At 43.6% G+C, this 16,904-nt stretch overlaps 1 protein-coding gene across 4 annotated transcripts in view; it reads right to left on the bottom strand.

Annotated features, from left to right (window-relative positions):
- The window catches only part of PDGFD (platelet derived growth factor D), a 130,960-nt gene extending 119,533 nt beyond the window's left edge, over positions 1–11,427 (bottom strand). For all 4 annotated transcript variants that reach the window (XM_015852243.3, XM_032442181.2, XM_032442180.2 and 1 more), the window contains exon 1: positions 11,039–11,427. In XM_015852243.3, coding sequence (XP_015707729.3) covers positions 11,039–11,168 — 130 coding nt within the window. In that variant the 5' untranslated portion in view covers positions 11,169–11,427. The remainder of the gene's footprint in view (positions 1–11,038) is intronic.
- Positions 11,428–16,904: the final 5,477 nt, after the last annotated feature.

The following is a 16,904-nucleotide window of genomic DNA, read 5'->3' as shown; positions in this document are numbered from 1 at the left end:
TGGATCCTTGGAAGCCCCGGACACCAAATCTCTCCAAAGAAGACATTGGACTTCTTGAATTTCTCCAAGGGGAGGACAACCGAAGCTGTCTGAAGTGTATTAATTATATTTTAGTTTGGAGGGTGCCAGAACAAGCAGAGGGAGACACATTAATCACCAGACAGTAATAAATCCTATAAAAGAATAATTACTAATTCACATGCTTAAAATCAGATGGTATCAGCAGCTGCCTCCATGCTGACTGAATGATCCCGACAGATTTATAAGACACAGTATCAAAAACTGTTTTCTCTCATGATTCCTCAACAGAGTTTCTTTGCATACAGAACAGTCTCCAGCTACCAGAGTTAAGGAAAGGCAAACAAAGACCTTGCTTATCACGTTTTCTGTAATATTCCCTTCTCTTCTGCTAACCTCAAGGGAGAAAAGCCATAACTATTTTATACATGGGTTAGCTAGTCCTCTTCCTTCTCTTCACTGGTAAATGTAAAATATGAATCCCTAGCATATAAATCTAGAAATACCTGTTCATATCAGAAATGTGGATCTCACTCAAACTATATTAAGATTCATCATAGAGTCAGATCCCCCTTAGCAGACGCCTAAAAATTGTCCTATTATGAGAAAGATTCCAAATAATGCATCATAAAAGCTGTAAAATAGATCAGCATTTTATTTACTAGTCATTAGTGGGAGGGGAACAGCAGCTGAAATCACACTGCACTAGTAAGGTCATAGTTACAGTAAATTACTTTTGTACAAATGGAGCTCAATCACCTAATAATTAGAATTGCATGATTCCAGATCTTGGAAGGCAAGGCAAGGGTCTTCAATCAGAGTAGATCTTATACAGTAGCTGAAAACAATACACAGGGACACAAAATGACACAGATGTGCCTCTCACAAGGTGGGAGTAGACTGCTAGTCCCATAATGCTCAGTGAGGAATAAAGAGACCAAACATCATCATCTGCTCCTCTTAACAAAAATGGCAGGAACTGCAGTAAGGCTGGCATGGTGAGGCACCAGACTCCTCACTGCCACAGTTCTGCCAACCCACACAGGCTGGAACAAGAGGATAACCTTCTGTGTCCAACAGCATGACACGGATGAGGTAGTTCAAGGACAGGCAGAAAGGATCCTTAACACACTATTCAAATCCTTCTTTGTTCCATGCACTTCAAAATGTTGCAGAATCAACTACACTTCTCATCTAAAGGGATTTTAAATTCAATTTTTTAAATGTTTGAGGTCAATATTACATGTTTAGTCATGCTGAGAATTTTTATTTTTTTTTTCCATTTTGCTAATAACTGAAATGAAAACATCTCTGCTGCTAAGATCTTCCTTTTTTCTGGTTGCTTTCCTTTGCATTATTATAAGTGCAAACATTCAGATAAAGACTAGTGAGGACAGTGCTTTGTTTTCAATATAGTTAATCCACTGACTGGATAGATAGTACAAATCTTCAACTCCCAGAACTGCAGAAATTCACAGCTTTCTTTTGCTGTGTCTCGATGTCAGTAATGAAAAATTGTGGATCTGATGGGAGGGTGAAAGGAGGCAGAGCCAGACTCTGCTCAGTGGTGCCCAGTGCCAGGAAAAGAGGCAACAGACACAAACTGAAACACAGGAGGCTCCCTCTGACCACCAGGAGCACTACTGTGCTGTGCAGATGATGGAGCACTGGCACAGGCTGTCCAGAGGCTGTGGGGTTTCCTCCTTGGGGATATTCCAAAGCTGCCTGGACGTGGCCCTCGGCACCCTGCCCTCGGTGTCGCTGCTGGAGCAGGGCTTGGGCCTGAGGGACACAGAGGTCTCTGCCAGTCCATTCTGTGATTATGTAAATAATATTTACACACAACAAATGAACACAGAAAATGTTTCCCTCCTAACCATGTGAGAAGAATAGAAACAGAAGCCCCATCTGGTTTCCAGGTTGGCTGTCATCTTTAGAAAGAAATGAGAAAGGCAGCTCTGGGTATTTCTGTTCCTGTTTGGCCAATCATTTTGAAGGCCTTTTTGAACATGAAGTGCAAGAAATACACTGTCAAAACTACAGTGACATGTACTTAATTTGTAATTACCTGGCTGCAAAAGCATATATGGAAAAATATTCTGTCTCACTTCTGATAAGAAAAACAAGTGACACTTTTCTACTCAGTCAATATTTTGACTAATGGCTTGCCCAAGGTAAGCTGAAAAGCAATCTACTTGACAAGACTTGACTTTAAGTCCTGCCACACTTGGTGATAGCACAAAAATAAGGTAGCATCAGGAAACAGCATTTCCACAGGCTGTGGAGAGAAATCCTCAGACAAGATCCTTATACAAAAATAAAAGGCACTACCTGCAAGCTTTAAAAAGCACCCTCTCTGAATCTACTGACAAAGAAAAAACCAAAAAGCCTTTAACATTCCAAAAGAAAACCACCAAAACAACCCACAAATCCAAGCCAACATACCATTATGTATATTATTATTACTTTCTTATGGCTTTTGACTGTTTCCTTAGGCACCGAGTGAAATCAAACCTGAGAAACACTCGAAGATACAAAAAGCAGGATTTCCCCATTTTGCGTCTTTGGAGGGGAGGCTGCCATTTTATTTCCACTCCATGGAAGTTATTTTCAGGCAAGCATGCAAGACAAGGTATCTGACTTTTATGCAGGCCATAATATGGTTGCTTCACATGTTTCTCTGCTCTCCAAAACAGCTATCCACATGTCCTCAGCTCCAAGTCTGCGACATCTCTGATGATGACAGTGAACAGGAGAGCAGTGGCAGCAAAGCTGTAGCATTTTAAGGACTAACACACCCACCCGAGTGAGGATCTCCAGTCTTTGTCTGTGAGTGATGAGGGCTGGAGTTGATCCTTTTGCCTTTCCAAGTGATTCAGTCCTTACAGTGAGCACAACGTGTTAACCATAGTGTTACTGCCAGAAGCAAAAATGATGGCAAATGCTCATGCCCACTGATCAGGGTTCTCATCTCACATGTGCCAGGATCGGGTAAGGGAATGAGGAAAGAGCAGGCTGAAGAGCTGTGCCGGTCCACTGTGCATCCTCCTCAGCATGCCATGATGGGAAGAACATGTGTTTGGGAATGGTCCTTGGGATCTGCACTGGATGTCACATGAGAGTCCCTTCTTTCCTGGGATAGTTTCTTGTTTCCATGTTGTCATGTGTCCTCAATTCTGACAGGAGGCAGGATGTACGTGTGGAGGTGGGAATGCAACATCACAGCCTGACTGCTCTATGGGCCCAAGGACTGACATAGGACACCTCTCATTCAAGTGTGCTGCAAAGAGTAGTTGACACAAAGCTCCCTTGTAGCATCCATTTCTCAGTGGCAACATGTAATGTACTTTGACGGTACTATACGGCAGATATCAAGGAACTGGCTCTGGAGGTTCATGTGTTTACTTATGCAAAAGGAGATCACATTTACAGTAGGAGCGGCCGGATGGTTACTACATGATGTGAGAATTTTACCTCTTGCTTAGAGGCACCTAGTTCAGTAGATCTAAGTTGTATGAATCAATCATCTTACCCTATAAGCAGCCTAAGAATACCTCTGAGAGCTCTTGCAAGCAGTTGGCTGCACACCAGAATCTCTCCTTGAGTAAGAACACCTCTCAAGATTCACCTGGGACATGATGATGCCTTGCCAATAGATCTTTCCTAAGTGATTTACTGTTTTAAGCTATACCAGCTTTGCTAAGATTTCATCTTATATTCATTATGCACCCCCTACCCTCTGTATAGCAAAAAATCAAGGGAACCCAGCCATTTCATATTGTCAAGTCATTGTCACCATGTTCAAATTACCACATTATATTTATTTTATATCAACAAATAACTTTCTGCTTTCCTCTTACAAGTGAAGTTTGCAATGCTTTAGTCTCCATCCACGACAGCAAAACAGCACTGTGAAAGTCAAAGCAGCAAGAACACAGGCCCACAACCTGATTGAGGAGAAGAAACCAGAGTGCAGTAACGTCAAGGCTTTCTATTGATTTCAAAGCAGCAAATTCTCTGTAGACTTCTGTGATGAGGTTTAAAGCCTTTTACTGACATTTTGATGAGTTAGTGAAATCACTCCTATCAATGCTTGTCCCTGCTGAGACACTGTGATTAAGAAGCTGTGTTGGTTCACTTCCACAAAGAATCTAAAGGCATTATTACCATTTACTCGCTGGTCTCATGCAGCACTGCTGTCACTCATCTACTGAAGCAAAGTATTTATCGTTCAAACAAATTCCTGGCTGAAAAATTAAGACCACAAGGGTACAGAAAGGGCTTCCAAATTCCACAGTACATCTGGTAATCAACATTCTGCGTACCTATTTTTATTCCTATTTTTATTCCTCTGTAACTACTCTGGACTGCTGCTTCATCCTCAATACACTTTTATTGTGAGTCACATCAGATTAGAAACACATGCAGCTATGAGAAAAATCATCTGTAACCGATCCAAGTAAACAATAACAAAACCCACACATACTACACTATAAGCTTCTTTCAACTAAAGGAAAGAAAAAAAACACCACAAGAAAACAAACATAAACAATACAAGACACTTTAAAATACCGACAGGTTTCCTTAAGGTCTTGTTTAGAATTGTATTGCGGATCAAGTCTCTTGTAGGATATCCTGTGGATGACACATGAGATCGTGAGTATAGGAGAAAAACCATCCGGACACGGTGAACCCATTGTAAAATGTGCCTACATACCAAACTATAACTGAATTCCTAAGCCTCTTCCCTTTATCCTGCATTCATTCACATGAAGTGTAAGCCAGACCCCTCTGTGGTAAGAGCTGATAGAAGTTTTTGCCATTGATTTCAGTACAACGAAGGTCAAGCCCGCTATTTTTCAACTTCTTTCTGGACCACACCGTTTAATAAATATTTTTATAGACTTTTAACAACAGCAAGTCCCAATGCACAGCGGGGCTAAAATACATTGGCAGGAAGTTCGCACAGAAGGTAGAAGTGTGTCCTCCTGTCCCAACTCCAAATACACACAGCTCTGACTGCCAAAGCAGAAATTAGGGATGTTGGCCTTCACAGCGTGGGACAAAGATCAAAAAGGAAGCACGAAACTGAAGATTACTCAAGTACAATAGGAAGCTTGAGATCATGTAGGATTTATTCACTACCAAAAATACTGGAGCCAAAGCCACACTCCCAGAAGAAAATGCATCCAGTTTGATACTGTAAACAGGACGCTTCCTTAGCTTTGTAAACAGGAGACTGATTTGAAATAAACTGCCAAGGTACCTAACCCATCCCATTCCGTTTAGCTGAGAGATTCTCACCAGAAGCAGTGATATACGTGGCCTATTTTATCCAAAATGTGGTATAACATAATCACCCTCTTAAAAATAATCATCAGCTTTTTTCCAGGTGATTTTTGGATACAATTTGAATCCAAAAACTGAAAGGAATACTACTAAAATTTCCTGCATTAGAAGGCAAAGTCTTACTACAGAGAATGCCAACACAGAACCTTCATGATATTCCTTAGCACTCATTTAACTTAAGCAGCAAATCTCTAGGCCCACAGATTCCAGAGCAGGCAGAGGCAGATAGTCCCTTCCAAGAGCTGGGAACATGCTACTGACAGCTGATGGGCACCTCAAGGTTTCTTAACTGTGTAGGCAAAACTGAACATTGCTACATGAGGAATGAAAGGCAAGGAGAATGGACACAGCTGGGTGCACAGCTGTGGGAGAAGAAGGTGTCACAGCACCTACTGCTGCTGTGCATGATGAACAGGGGAATTTGTATGAATGTGGGGGAGAGGGGACAGAAGGGATGAGCCGAGCAACTGCTCCTTCTGAGGGAGGGCATATTGCACCCACCTTCTATCAAACTATGGGATGGCAGAGGCTGGAAGGGACCTGTAGAGGTCACCACTGCTGCCTCCTGAACAACAGGGAGCTGGACATTATCAGATGTTTTGGACTCTGGTACCTAAGGCAGGTGCCTACTTTTCCTGTGTTAAACCAGACTTGTGAGATATCTGCTCTCAAAAAATAAGCCTACAATTTGATGTAGATATATTTTAATATAAGGAAGATGGTTCACATGAAAAGTCTGGATCACAAAACATTCAGACTTCTGCTGCACCTTTTGTATAGATGCCATTATTAGAATTACAAAATGAAAGCTATTTCCTACCCTGCTCATTCACTATTTGCCAAATAAGCTTCTTGCTGTACAGATAATACATATTTCGTAGATCTGTTCATTTTATGTAATATCTATATCTTGTCTAAGGAAAAAGTGACAGGAATGCAATGTAGTGAATTTGCATGTTATTTTTGTTGAAAGAACTTCTGGTTTTGACAACCCAAGTCCCTATAAATTTCTCCTTAATTAATTTTAAAAAATTATCTGCACACAGAGCACTTCAGAACTTCCACTTCCAGCCTGGACAGTTGATTAACACCTTTACGGGTAACTGTTGGTTTCAACTCAAATTCCACAGATTATATGGCTGGTGACATCATGCAAAAAGAACCTCAATTGTATGGAACAGTTTGGCTGGAATTTCTGTCTAGCTGTTTGTTGTTCAGCTGACATGGAAAGTCACACGAAACCTGCTATACTGCATGTTCCCTCCTCATGTCATCTGACCTATGTATTGTGTACGTGCATATAACCTATACAGTATGTAAAAGGTACAAGATATGTTAGTGTATGCATACACATAATACGCCTATGATACACAAGTACTATATATATACATTATTTCAACAGAATGTTTGACAGATTCTGCCAGTAGTTGTACTCTTGCTTTATAAGACAGTTAGTTTAACTGCACGTGGCCACATTCTCATATGAGCTATTCAAGCTTTGCTACCATAGAATCCTGTAGGATGCAGCCTCTGGTCCTTAATGGAATTCTATAGATCCACAAAGTAAACCACACAAAGAATGTTACTTCACTAATAATTTCCTATGAGTTTCCTATTTATTCCTATTCCTCGGTGCTTTACAAAATGGGATCACAGTTAAAAAAAAAAACAAACATTATCTTCACAATTTTCAGCAGTATTTCATTTCTAGGAATCAAAGCAACAAATTATCTGGTTTTCTCTGTAAGCCCTTTAATAATTATCTGGCCTAAGTTTCATGCAAATAAATGCATTAAAGAGAAACTAGAACTGTTGGGAGAATGGCTGGAGAGTTGTAAGTGAGGCAGCTTCCACTATGTGATAGCCATCCACCTAGCAAAATACATTTCAGTGCGTAACTGGAGAACTCCTCTAACCCGCTTGCTGCTGAATCGGGGATGCAATTCTCATGTAATATCCCTTGTTACTCTTCAGTCCAGACAGTTAATTCTACAGATAAGACGCACTGTCAAAGTTAAACAATCAAAGAACAAGTTGAGTTACTATGGGCAAAATAAGATTTTTACTTTATTTTCTGGTAATCTGATGAAGGTTGAAAGGTATTCTAGTAATTTTGCAGAGGACTTAACTTTAGGTTAGCTGCTACCACTTCTCCAGGGCGGTAAAATATAACTTATTTATAAATAAAATATAACTTTCCTTTCTATTCCTTTGGCACACAAGCAATCTAAGGCTTGAAAGCCACTAATTTTTCGATTCAAAATAAAAATCACAAGAACTCAGAAAAACTTAAGTTGTCTGATGTTACGGATTTTCAGATCCACTTCAGGAGATACTGATCCTACGGCTTCCAGTTGTTCACATACAAAAATGATCTGACACTATGCCTTTCATTTAAACTTTGGTTTTAAAGTTGAAAATATGCATAATGGGGCTTCGTATAAGTATACAGATTAGGCATGATTTTTTAGACTGAGTGTTCATACAGATGTTTGCTCACAACAGATAACAGCGAACAACTGATCTTTCAGCTGGAAACCAGACAGTAAACATTATTTAGCACTTCTCATCTCCGCTTTTCATCTCCATGTAGACATAACCAAAATATCAGACTTCTTGCAATTAGGTAGAATTATATGCATACCACAACTTGGTAAGTGAGGTAAATATTATAAGGGTATCATCTCGAAGCTCCCCGTGTGTAATTCTGACAAATTTCAAAGGACTTAACAATATTAATAAAGACTTTAAATAAATACCATTTCGTGTGCTATAAATGTTGTTGGCATCTCCACAATGCTTTAAAATATTGATTTGTGCTACACTGGACAGCTGAATCATCAATGCCTGTCCTTGCATGAGGGCAAGAAGATGTCTTGTAAGCAGATTATTTATATTTTTAATACCTTCAGCAGGAAGTATAGTTCAGGTTTGGCAATCATTAGGACTGATTTTGTACGCGTTGCCCTTCATCTATAGACTTCTTCCAAAAAGCAATCTCAGTCTGCACTAAGTGCAATTACAAACAGACCAACCTCTTTTACCTGGAAGAGGAAAAGACAATCTGGAATCTTGAGCAGTAAGAAGTTTGTTTTGGCCAGAAGCAAGACCAAGGCTCCAAATTATAGCTCTGTGTATTCAGTACCTCTGGTTTATCCTACTTGGAGGTAACAGAAAACTGAAATCCAAAGGATTGTTTTCTTTTTTAATAAAGTGTGCAGGTGGTCTTGGACATGCCAAGATAGAATATTTTTTTTAGAGAGTTTAACAGATCTGGCTTTCTTTGCAGTATCTCTTAATTCCACAACGTAATAATCATGATCATCAAACCCAGGACATAATATTAAATTAGTTTTTATACTTGCTATGCATTTTGAGAGAGACTGTTGGAACACATTTCTCCCAGCGTATTATGTGCTCTTAGATCCTATTCCATATCACTATATCTGCAAATACTTACAATGCAAAAAATACTGTCTGCCTCACTCAGCAATGCAGTCCACATGTCTTTAATGCAATTCCATACCAGACCAAAACAAAACACTGAAAACTGTAAAAGACAGAAATACTTGTGGTGGCGGACAGCCAACTATGGTCTGAACACTTTGCTTCTGAGCTTGTCTCATGCACGCAATATTTGGAATACAGCTCATAACCTTTGGCGGTACAAATATAGGTCTTTAGTCAACAAACTCAAGCAACAGTTTGGTTCAGTGGAGTAAGCTCAGGCCTGTTGGCAGCTGAACTGCTTTAGATCCTATAAGCAGATGCCCAGCTCCATTGGCCATGCGAGAATACTCTGTCCTTTACTGAGGAAAAATAGAACTCCTGAGTGCAAGTAGAGAGCAAGGCAGGGTCTAAGTGGAGGTTTGTATGCAGTCCTCCTCAAGTTGTGTTACCTACTAGTTACATGGATAATGCCCCATTAAAGGGCTGCAGAGCTGTGTGAGCTCTGCATCAGCTCACTTCTTCCTGTCCATAGGTAGCAACCAGCCTGGCTACCAACTATACAGACCACAGGGGTCAGTCAAAAGTGATACACAGCTTCACAAAAATCTGCCTTTTCCAGACAACAACACATTGCCTGGTGCCATACCTGGCACAGAGAAGGCTCAGTCACCTCAAGGTATAAAAGTCATCTTTAAGGGTATAGAGCAAAGATACCTGACCACAACTGGGAAAAAGAGTAATTAACTAAGCATTTCACACAGCCTTGTGCTCTCAGTCACTCCAAAAAGAAATTTCCCTACACAAAGTTTTCTTCTGTGCAAAACACACTGTCAATAATGTGAAAACTTTGCTCACATTAAGCATTAGATTTCTCCACTGACTAAACAGAGGAGATCACTGTAAAACACATTTTAAGTCTGAAGGAGATCAGCTCTTTCGAGGTTAAGATGGCAGGCTAACAACTCATGAAGTTTGATAAAACACGCAGCCATTTTAAAGAATGAAACAGAAATAATGGATGTGGGCTTTTATTGCAAACACATTTTGTATTGGATTAAATTTGGTTTCCAAGCTCCAAGCAACTGCAATTTTGTCTCATTTCCAGTTTTGCTATCTCAGTTTTAAGAAGTCTCTCCACCTCATCTACACCACCATGCACTGACAAGGGAAGGTATACAAAAGATTACTAAGTTCAATATGGCTCCAACTCTGAACCAAAAACATCTTCCAAAGTCAACTGTATACCCCTTACATGCACTGTATACACTCTGAAAAATAAACACTGACAAATGCAGAGTACAATCTTGGACATGGCTCAAGTAAGTGGGTTCTTAAAAAGGATTTACAAAAGATATAAATGCTGGCAACTGAAACACATTAACTTTAAGACTTGAACCGAACTCTGCTCCTTTTCAGGAGAACATCTCACATTTCCCTCTTAGGAGGTACACTGCAACAAGCAGGCGCAGATCCTCTCACACGGCACTGGAACACAGCCTGCAGATCCCACAGCAGAGGCTCTTCCCCTTCCCAGATCCTAAAAGTTCATCTTCTTTGATCATGAGCAAGTTGTTTCCGAAGGTGAATCAGTTGTGTCAATGCTTTGCAGCCCCGCAGTCATCCACCACAGGGCCACAGTTTCGCAGCACCTGAGCGGCCGAGGTGGTGGCGGCTCACAGCAGGCAACGAGCCCATGTTAAAACACAAAGACTGGGACCATCATTCATTCCATGCCCTCAGTGTGCCATGCCCTCAGTGACAGCCTACAGCCATCCTCCCTGCCACCCACCATCACTGGGCATCACTCTGCCAGCAGTGTGGTTGGCACTAACGGGGAGCACTGCCCCCATAGACCCCAGCCAACAGCCCACCCCAGGCCCAGGCCCCTCTGTCAAGTCTACACTCCAGAAGGAGGAACGTGCACCGGGAGCTGACGAACGGGCTGCCCGCACAACCAGCGCCCACCGCCCCGGGGCCAACAGCCCACGGCCGCCACGGAGCCTCGGGCCGGGCTGTCAAGGGACGGGCGGGCTGCCGGGACGTCCGCTCTAAGTTGCCCCCAGCAGTTCGGGAGAGGCCGCCGTGCAGAGCCACCTCTCCACCCGCACCTCCCTCCCCCCGCCCGGCCGTCCGCGCTCCGGGCCGGCAGCCCTCGGGGCGCTCTCGGTGCTCCGTCCGCAGACCGAGCCTTCGGGGATCAAAAAGGCAGAGGGACACTCACCATCCCTCCTGACGTTGGAGGAGCGCAGGGCTCTGATAGATCCGCTCTGGGCAGGGGCGGTGGTGCCCTGACGGCTGCAAAAGTTCGCGCAGACGACGGCGTAGAGGAGGAGGAGGATGAGCAGTTGCATTGGGATCCGCTGTGCACGGGACCGCGGCTCTGCGAAGGAACGCGGCTCTGCCCGCCGAGCTGCTGCCCTCCCCGGCTGTGCCTGCCACCCGCACTGCGTGCGCTGCTCGTGCGGGCTGCCGAGAGAGTTGTGAGCCGGGCAAGAAAACGAAGTAAAACAAAAAAGAACACATAAAAAATCCCACCCGAAACAGCAGTCACAGCCGCTCGAGTTACTCCCACAAACTTCCTCCACGCTCAACTCTCCGCCGCGCGTCTGTGCCCGGCCGCAGCGGCAAGGTGAGAAACCCCCGGCGGGCACCGCCGCCCCCTCCCCTCCGGCGGCCGCTCCGTGACCCGGCTCCAGGCGGAGCCGCGCTCCCCTGCGGCCGCCGCGGCGGAGCTCCGCGCCTCGCACCGCCCCCGCGCAGCGCTCCGCTCCGCTGCAGCCGCCGCCGGGGTGTGGGGCAGCGGGAGCGGGCGGCGGGCACAGCGCCGATGGGGGGAGAGGCGGCCCCGGGGGAGGGGGTGGCCCGGGGGCAGAAGGAAGGAGGCACGGAGCCGGGCTCGGGCCGCTGATGGATGAGGAGGCTCCGGGCCGGGTGGAAGTGTGGGAGTGTCCCGGCACCCTCGGGAGGGCTGTGGCGTTGGGCAGGAGATCGAGGGAGCCGAAGAGTGGCTCGAAAGGGCTGACAATAGCAGGGCACGGGGAAATGGTTTTAAGTTAAAAGAGGGAAGATTTAGGTTGGATGTTAGGGGGATGTTCTTCACTAGGAGAGTGGTTAGGCCCTGGAACAGGCTGCCCAGGGAGGTTGTGGATGCCCCGTCCTTGGAGGTGTTCAAGACCAGGTTGGACGGGGCCCTGGGCAACCTGATCTAGTAAACATGTATGTTTGGTGGCCCTGCCAGGCAGGGGGGTTGGAACTACATGATCCTTGAAGTCCCTTCCAACCCAGATCTTTCTGTGATTCTGTGAAGTGTGGAAGTGTGTTCAGGAGTAACATTAGCTGAAGGAGAACAGCATGTATCCCTGCGAGAAACGAACGAGCTCCTCTGTCATGCCCAGCGCTATCCAAAGCTTTTCATAAAAGGTTAATTCCTGCTGTTTAGGAATTAAACTGAGTCTGACTCTGATTGTATTACGGCCTGGATGAGAGTATGCCTGAACCAAAGGTCTGTGAGCGGGCTGTGATCACATCACTGTTTCAGTGCTCCTTTTCCTTCGAACATTAAGTCCAAAAAACAGGCAGGAAAACTTTGGGTTCTCACTGTTCCCTAATAAATCCTTACCTATTCAGGTTATTCCTTAGGGTGCTTCACACTGTCCCAGCCAAGTCTGACAATGGGCAGTGTGCTGCCAGACCCTTATATATGAAACAACACCTCAGTGACAGCAAAGAGTGGACATAGAGCTGTATTGGGAGCACAGGATGAGGCCTGCCGCTCACAGTGGGCGCCTCTGGCTGTATGAAACACTCTCTCCAAAAGCGTGCCAGTATAACAATGGAACTGAAACATCTTGCATGTCTTAAGGAACCAGCAGGGTGCAATTCTGTTCTGCATAATTTGTGGTTCTTGTCCCTTTTATGTTCACCCAAACTGGCAGCAGATCTACCCCAGTTCCCATGTGGAAGGCAGTGGGAAGGCTCCAGCCGTGCTTCGCTCATGCACAGTGTGCCTGTGCTTTAGGTGCCCAGTCTGGGAGAAGTGGACAGGCAGTGGGAAGGTGGCCAGTCTGACTGTTCAGTAGATGCATAGTAAGAGGAGGGTGAAGGTGAGGAGCTCTGAAGATGTCTTCTGTTCATCTTGTCAACATGTCAGCTCATTTCTCAGTACAATGCAAGGAGCTTGCAGAAAACGTCAGGTGGATCCCAGCTACCTGTCCCTCTTCTGACTGCAGCCTCTTTCTAAGATGAGGGAGGCCTACTGCCCTGAGCACAGTACTTTGAGGAGTCCTTCCCAGTGCTCTCAGGCTCATACTCGGCTCCCTGGAGTCTCTGGCTGCTTCCCCTGGGACGTATGGTGGTCCTTGGGAGGCAGCCAAGGAGGAAGAGGAGGAATGTTAGATCACCCTTACCCAGGAGGCAAAAAGGCATTTGTCAGTATCTGAGCACTATATAACTCAGTCAGGAAAGGGCGCTGTTTCCAAGGCTGTTCCTCCTGCAGTCATCTCAATCCATACGTATTCATATTACTCATACCTTCTGGTCATTTTCTGTCCCCATGTCTCCTTGGTTATGCAGGTCAGCTTCAACGCACAAGGAGGAGGCTTTGGCCTAAAATACCCCACAGTTCTTTGATGTGCTCCCTGGCTTGATATAGGCAAGTCTGAATTTCCTCAGGCTGACCAGAGCATTGGTTTTTTGGGGTGTTTGTTTTGTTTTGAAACATAGATACTGCTGTGGTGCTTGAGATGAAGTTCCCATTTGTGCAGCAGAGGTACAGCTGAGTAGCTGAGTGTACTTGTTGCTTAGAGAACTCTCAAGCAAAACAGCATCGGGCCTCATAAATTAGACAGTGATGAAAACAGCCGAGTGGATTCCAGCACCCGTGGCTTTGATATATCACAGGAGGAATAGTGTATAACTCCTATCACACTCTCACAGAACGTTTCTCCTCCTCCCTTTGCAAAGCATGGGATGCTGCTATCTTTGCTCTAAAAGTGAAAATGTTTTTGCAGGAGAAGGATTTGAGTCTTTCTCAGGTCAGAAAATCAATCAATCAATCAATCCAAGCAGTGTTATTTGCCTTGCTTAGGTAATTGTTTTAGTACCAGTGTCAGAAATCCCCATTTTGTCCATTTGATGTATAGGTGTACATCAGAAGGATTCTGGAATGGAGCAGGAAGGCTGGCAGGCACTGGTGGGCCTTTGTAAAATGAGACTGTGCTTTGTTGGAAGATACTGCAGTTTTTCAATTCACTTTCAAAAGCACTAAACCCACTAAAACCTGAAAAAGTATCTTTATAAGGAAATGTCATAGAATCTCATGTAAAAAGGTGAGAAGTTTGGCTTGTGTTCAGTTTTAAGAGCAGATCACTGAAGCATCATTTCATGGAGAACATCCCAGTACATTGGCTAAACTCTGTTCTAGAGGTCTGGGAGGATTTGAAGTATTCTATAAAGATTTCTTTAGGAGGATCATGTTTATCATTTAAACAGTAAATCATGTTTATTGCATAAAAGGACATATGGAAGTGTAAGTGTAGTGACCTATGTGATTACCAATCTGTCATTATGACTGAGATCCTGGTAAAATAGTATAACAGTTAATATGAGGTTCAATTAATACAGATAAAAATATATATAATCAGTGCTAATCAACCTAGAAAATCTTGTCATGCTAACTTGGAAATCTGGTTGACAAACATTATAGCCTCAAATTACAGCCTTCATACAGCGTTTTACTTGGTATCACAATGCAGATGACATGAAATGAAAGGCTTGCATACTAAATGTTTTCAAGATGCATTAAATGAAAGGTTTCAAATGTTTGATAAAAAGGGAAACACCATTAAACCAGTTATTTTCAGGAGGGCCCCACTCTGGCTAATTTTTGGTTCTGAATTTATTTGTGTTTTCAGCAGCAACCTGAGGAAAACACAGTCATTACTCATGACTTCTGCAGATGACAGAAATCTTGGGGTAGCAATAGAATAATTTCCATTGATGGTGTTATATGGAAATAGATGTGTAGATGTGGTAGAAATATAAAGCTGAGAGCCGGCATAGCTGATGTTTTAAAACAGCCAGTGGTAGATATACCCAGTGTTCATGGCATCTATCTGACTTCAAGTCTTCTGGATATGCCTGCTGTAAGCCGGTCCCATAGGTTCTGATTGTCATAAAGAGGGTGGGTTGTCATCAGAGGGCAGTTTAACCTACTAATTTTAGGTGTCTGTGCTGGGAAGGGTTTAATTGTTTTCTGGCATTTCCTATTTCTTTTTGCTGGCTACAGAGAGAGCATAGGGAGTAAATATATTTATGGTTACTGGATGAAGTTGTTAATTCTAGAAAGCACTGGTGCAGGAAAGATCTTGGAGGGTGGATTATCAAGGAAGTCAATAGGCTGCAGCCCTCACTGTCGTGTCTTGCTGGCTGGCAGATGCTCCTGTGTCACACAGTTTGTTCACAGGGCACAGATGTGTTGTATGCCCAGCCCTTGAAACACTGGAATTATGGTAAATAAATAGCAAACCCCACAATCTTTGTGCATTACCATGTGAATCCTCTGGTGTTTATTTAAAGAAAGAAATATTGTGGTGAAAGTTGGGTCTGGACAATTATGATTAAAATTAAAAGGCATACTTTGAAGTGTGGCAAGCCATGGAAGTATCAAATCTGCCGTGTATTCTTCTGGATGAATGGTTACAAGGAGTATTTAGGAACTCTAAAACTATTGATCACTTCTGAAAGGTCTGCAAAAGTGGCAGAGAAAAAGCATGTTCATGTGTCCCATCCTACAAACCACAGATTTAATTTGTAGTTGGTTCTGCAGTTACTGGAAAATGATAACTGAAAATATTTACCTGCAGGGGCTGTTTCAGGGCAGCACCGTGACATTTGTTGTAGGAGGGCAGGCAAGTGGTGACAGTGATCCCATCCCCCTGTTTATAATCTGTGAATGATTTGAGAAGGAGCAGAGGTGCAGGGCGTAGAATGGGGAAACATCTCAAGACCGCTAAAAGCATATCTGAGCAAATGAATGTAGTAACTATGATGGCAGACCAAAAGAATGCAAGGAAAAAGGTGGACCAAAGCCGTTATATGTCTGGAAACAGCAGTGAGGGCAGGGTGATGTGTTTATAAGATAATCACAGCACCACACAAGCACTGGGACACCAGGTGGAGTGCAGCGCAGTGATGAGCGGCCCAGATTTACTATCTGAACTATAGGCAGCACTTCAACAACATATAAGCAAAACACACTGTGAAACTGTGCACTTAAAGTGTGGAGTTTATCAAGCAGAAGCTCAAGCAGTGCTGCCTGGTACCACCAGCTACATACACACTAGGAACTTAGCTTTGATTGATGGCAACTTCTTAAAATGCTCTTGACATTCGATCTGTGCCACAGCCCTGTACCCGATGCTGCTGTTTGTCCTCCTCCAGCAGCCAGCTGTGGCTGCTCATTTCTCTGCCCTGCTCCTGCATGCAGCTTTGGTTTTAACCAGCTTTTGGCCTTCCCCCATGCCTGAACTGCTGCTGGATGCTGTGCCCTCCTCTCTTTATATCCCTGCTTCCCTTCCCAACTCTTAAACAGCTTTTGTTAGATATATGCAACTTCTAGTTCCTCATTGCAACTGCCAGAAGCAAATGGCACACCACTAACGCACATATGTAAGGAGCAAAAGGAGCTCTGATATTAAAGATGTTTATTACATTTTGAGAAGTTACCATATCACTCAGACTCTGCCACTAGTTCATAGTGACAAAGCCAACAGGCACACAGTGTGCAATGCTCAGGGTCATGCTTTCAGAAAATGAATATGAACCACACCAAAGAAAAAATGTTGCCCTCCCAAGGTTAAATAGGATTTTTTTTTCCCCACTGATATCATCAGAGCCACTATTTAGATTTAAACTCGTGTTCAAAAACAATGACTCAAATTTTTCTTAATAAGAAAATAATAGCTTCAAAAAGGCTACATTCCTTATATGTCCTAATTCCCAGGTTCATAGGCCTTAAGGATAAAAAGATCTTTATCAGGTTATATAGTCTGATTTCTTCCACACAAGCCAAAGCGTTTTTCTATCCA

This window comes from Coturnix japonica, chromosome 1, assembly GCF_054131305.1.
Source record: "Coturnix japonica strain WE chromosome 1, WE-NBRP24, whole genome shotgun sequence".
In the NCBI taxonomy this organism is placed as follows: Eukaryota; Metazoa; Chordata; class Aves; order Galliformes; family Phasianidae; genus Coturnix; species Coturnix japonica.
Note: the sequence above shows the minus strand (reverse complement) of the source record. Positions and strands in the feature narration are given on the sequence as shown.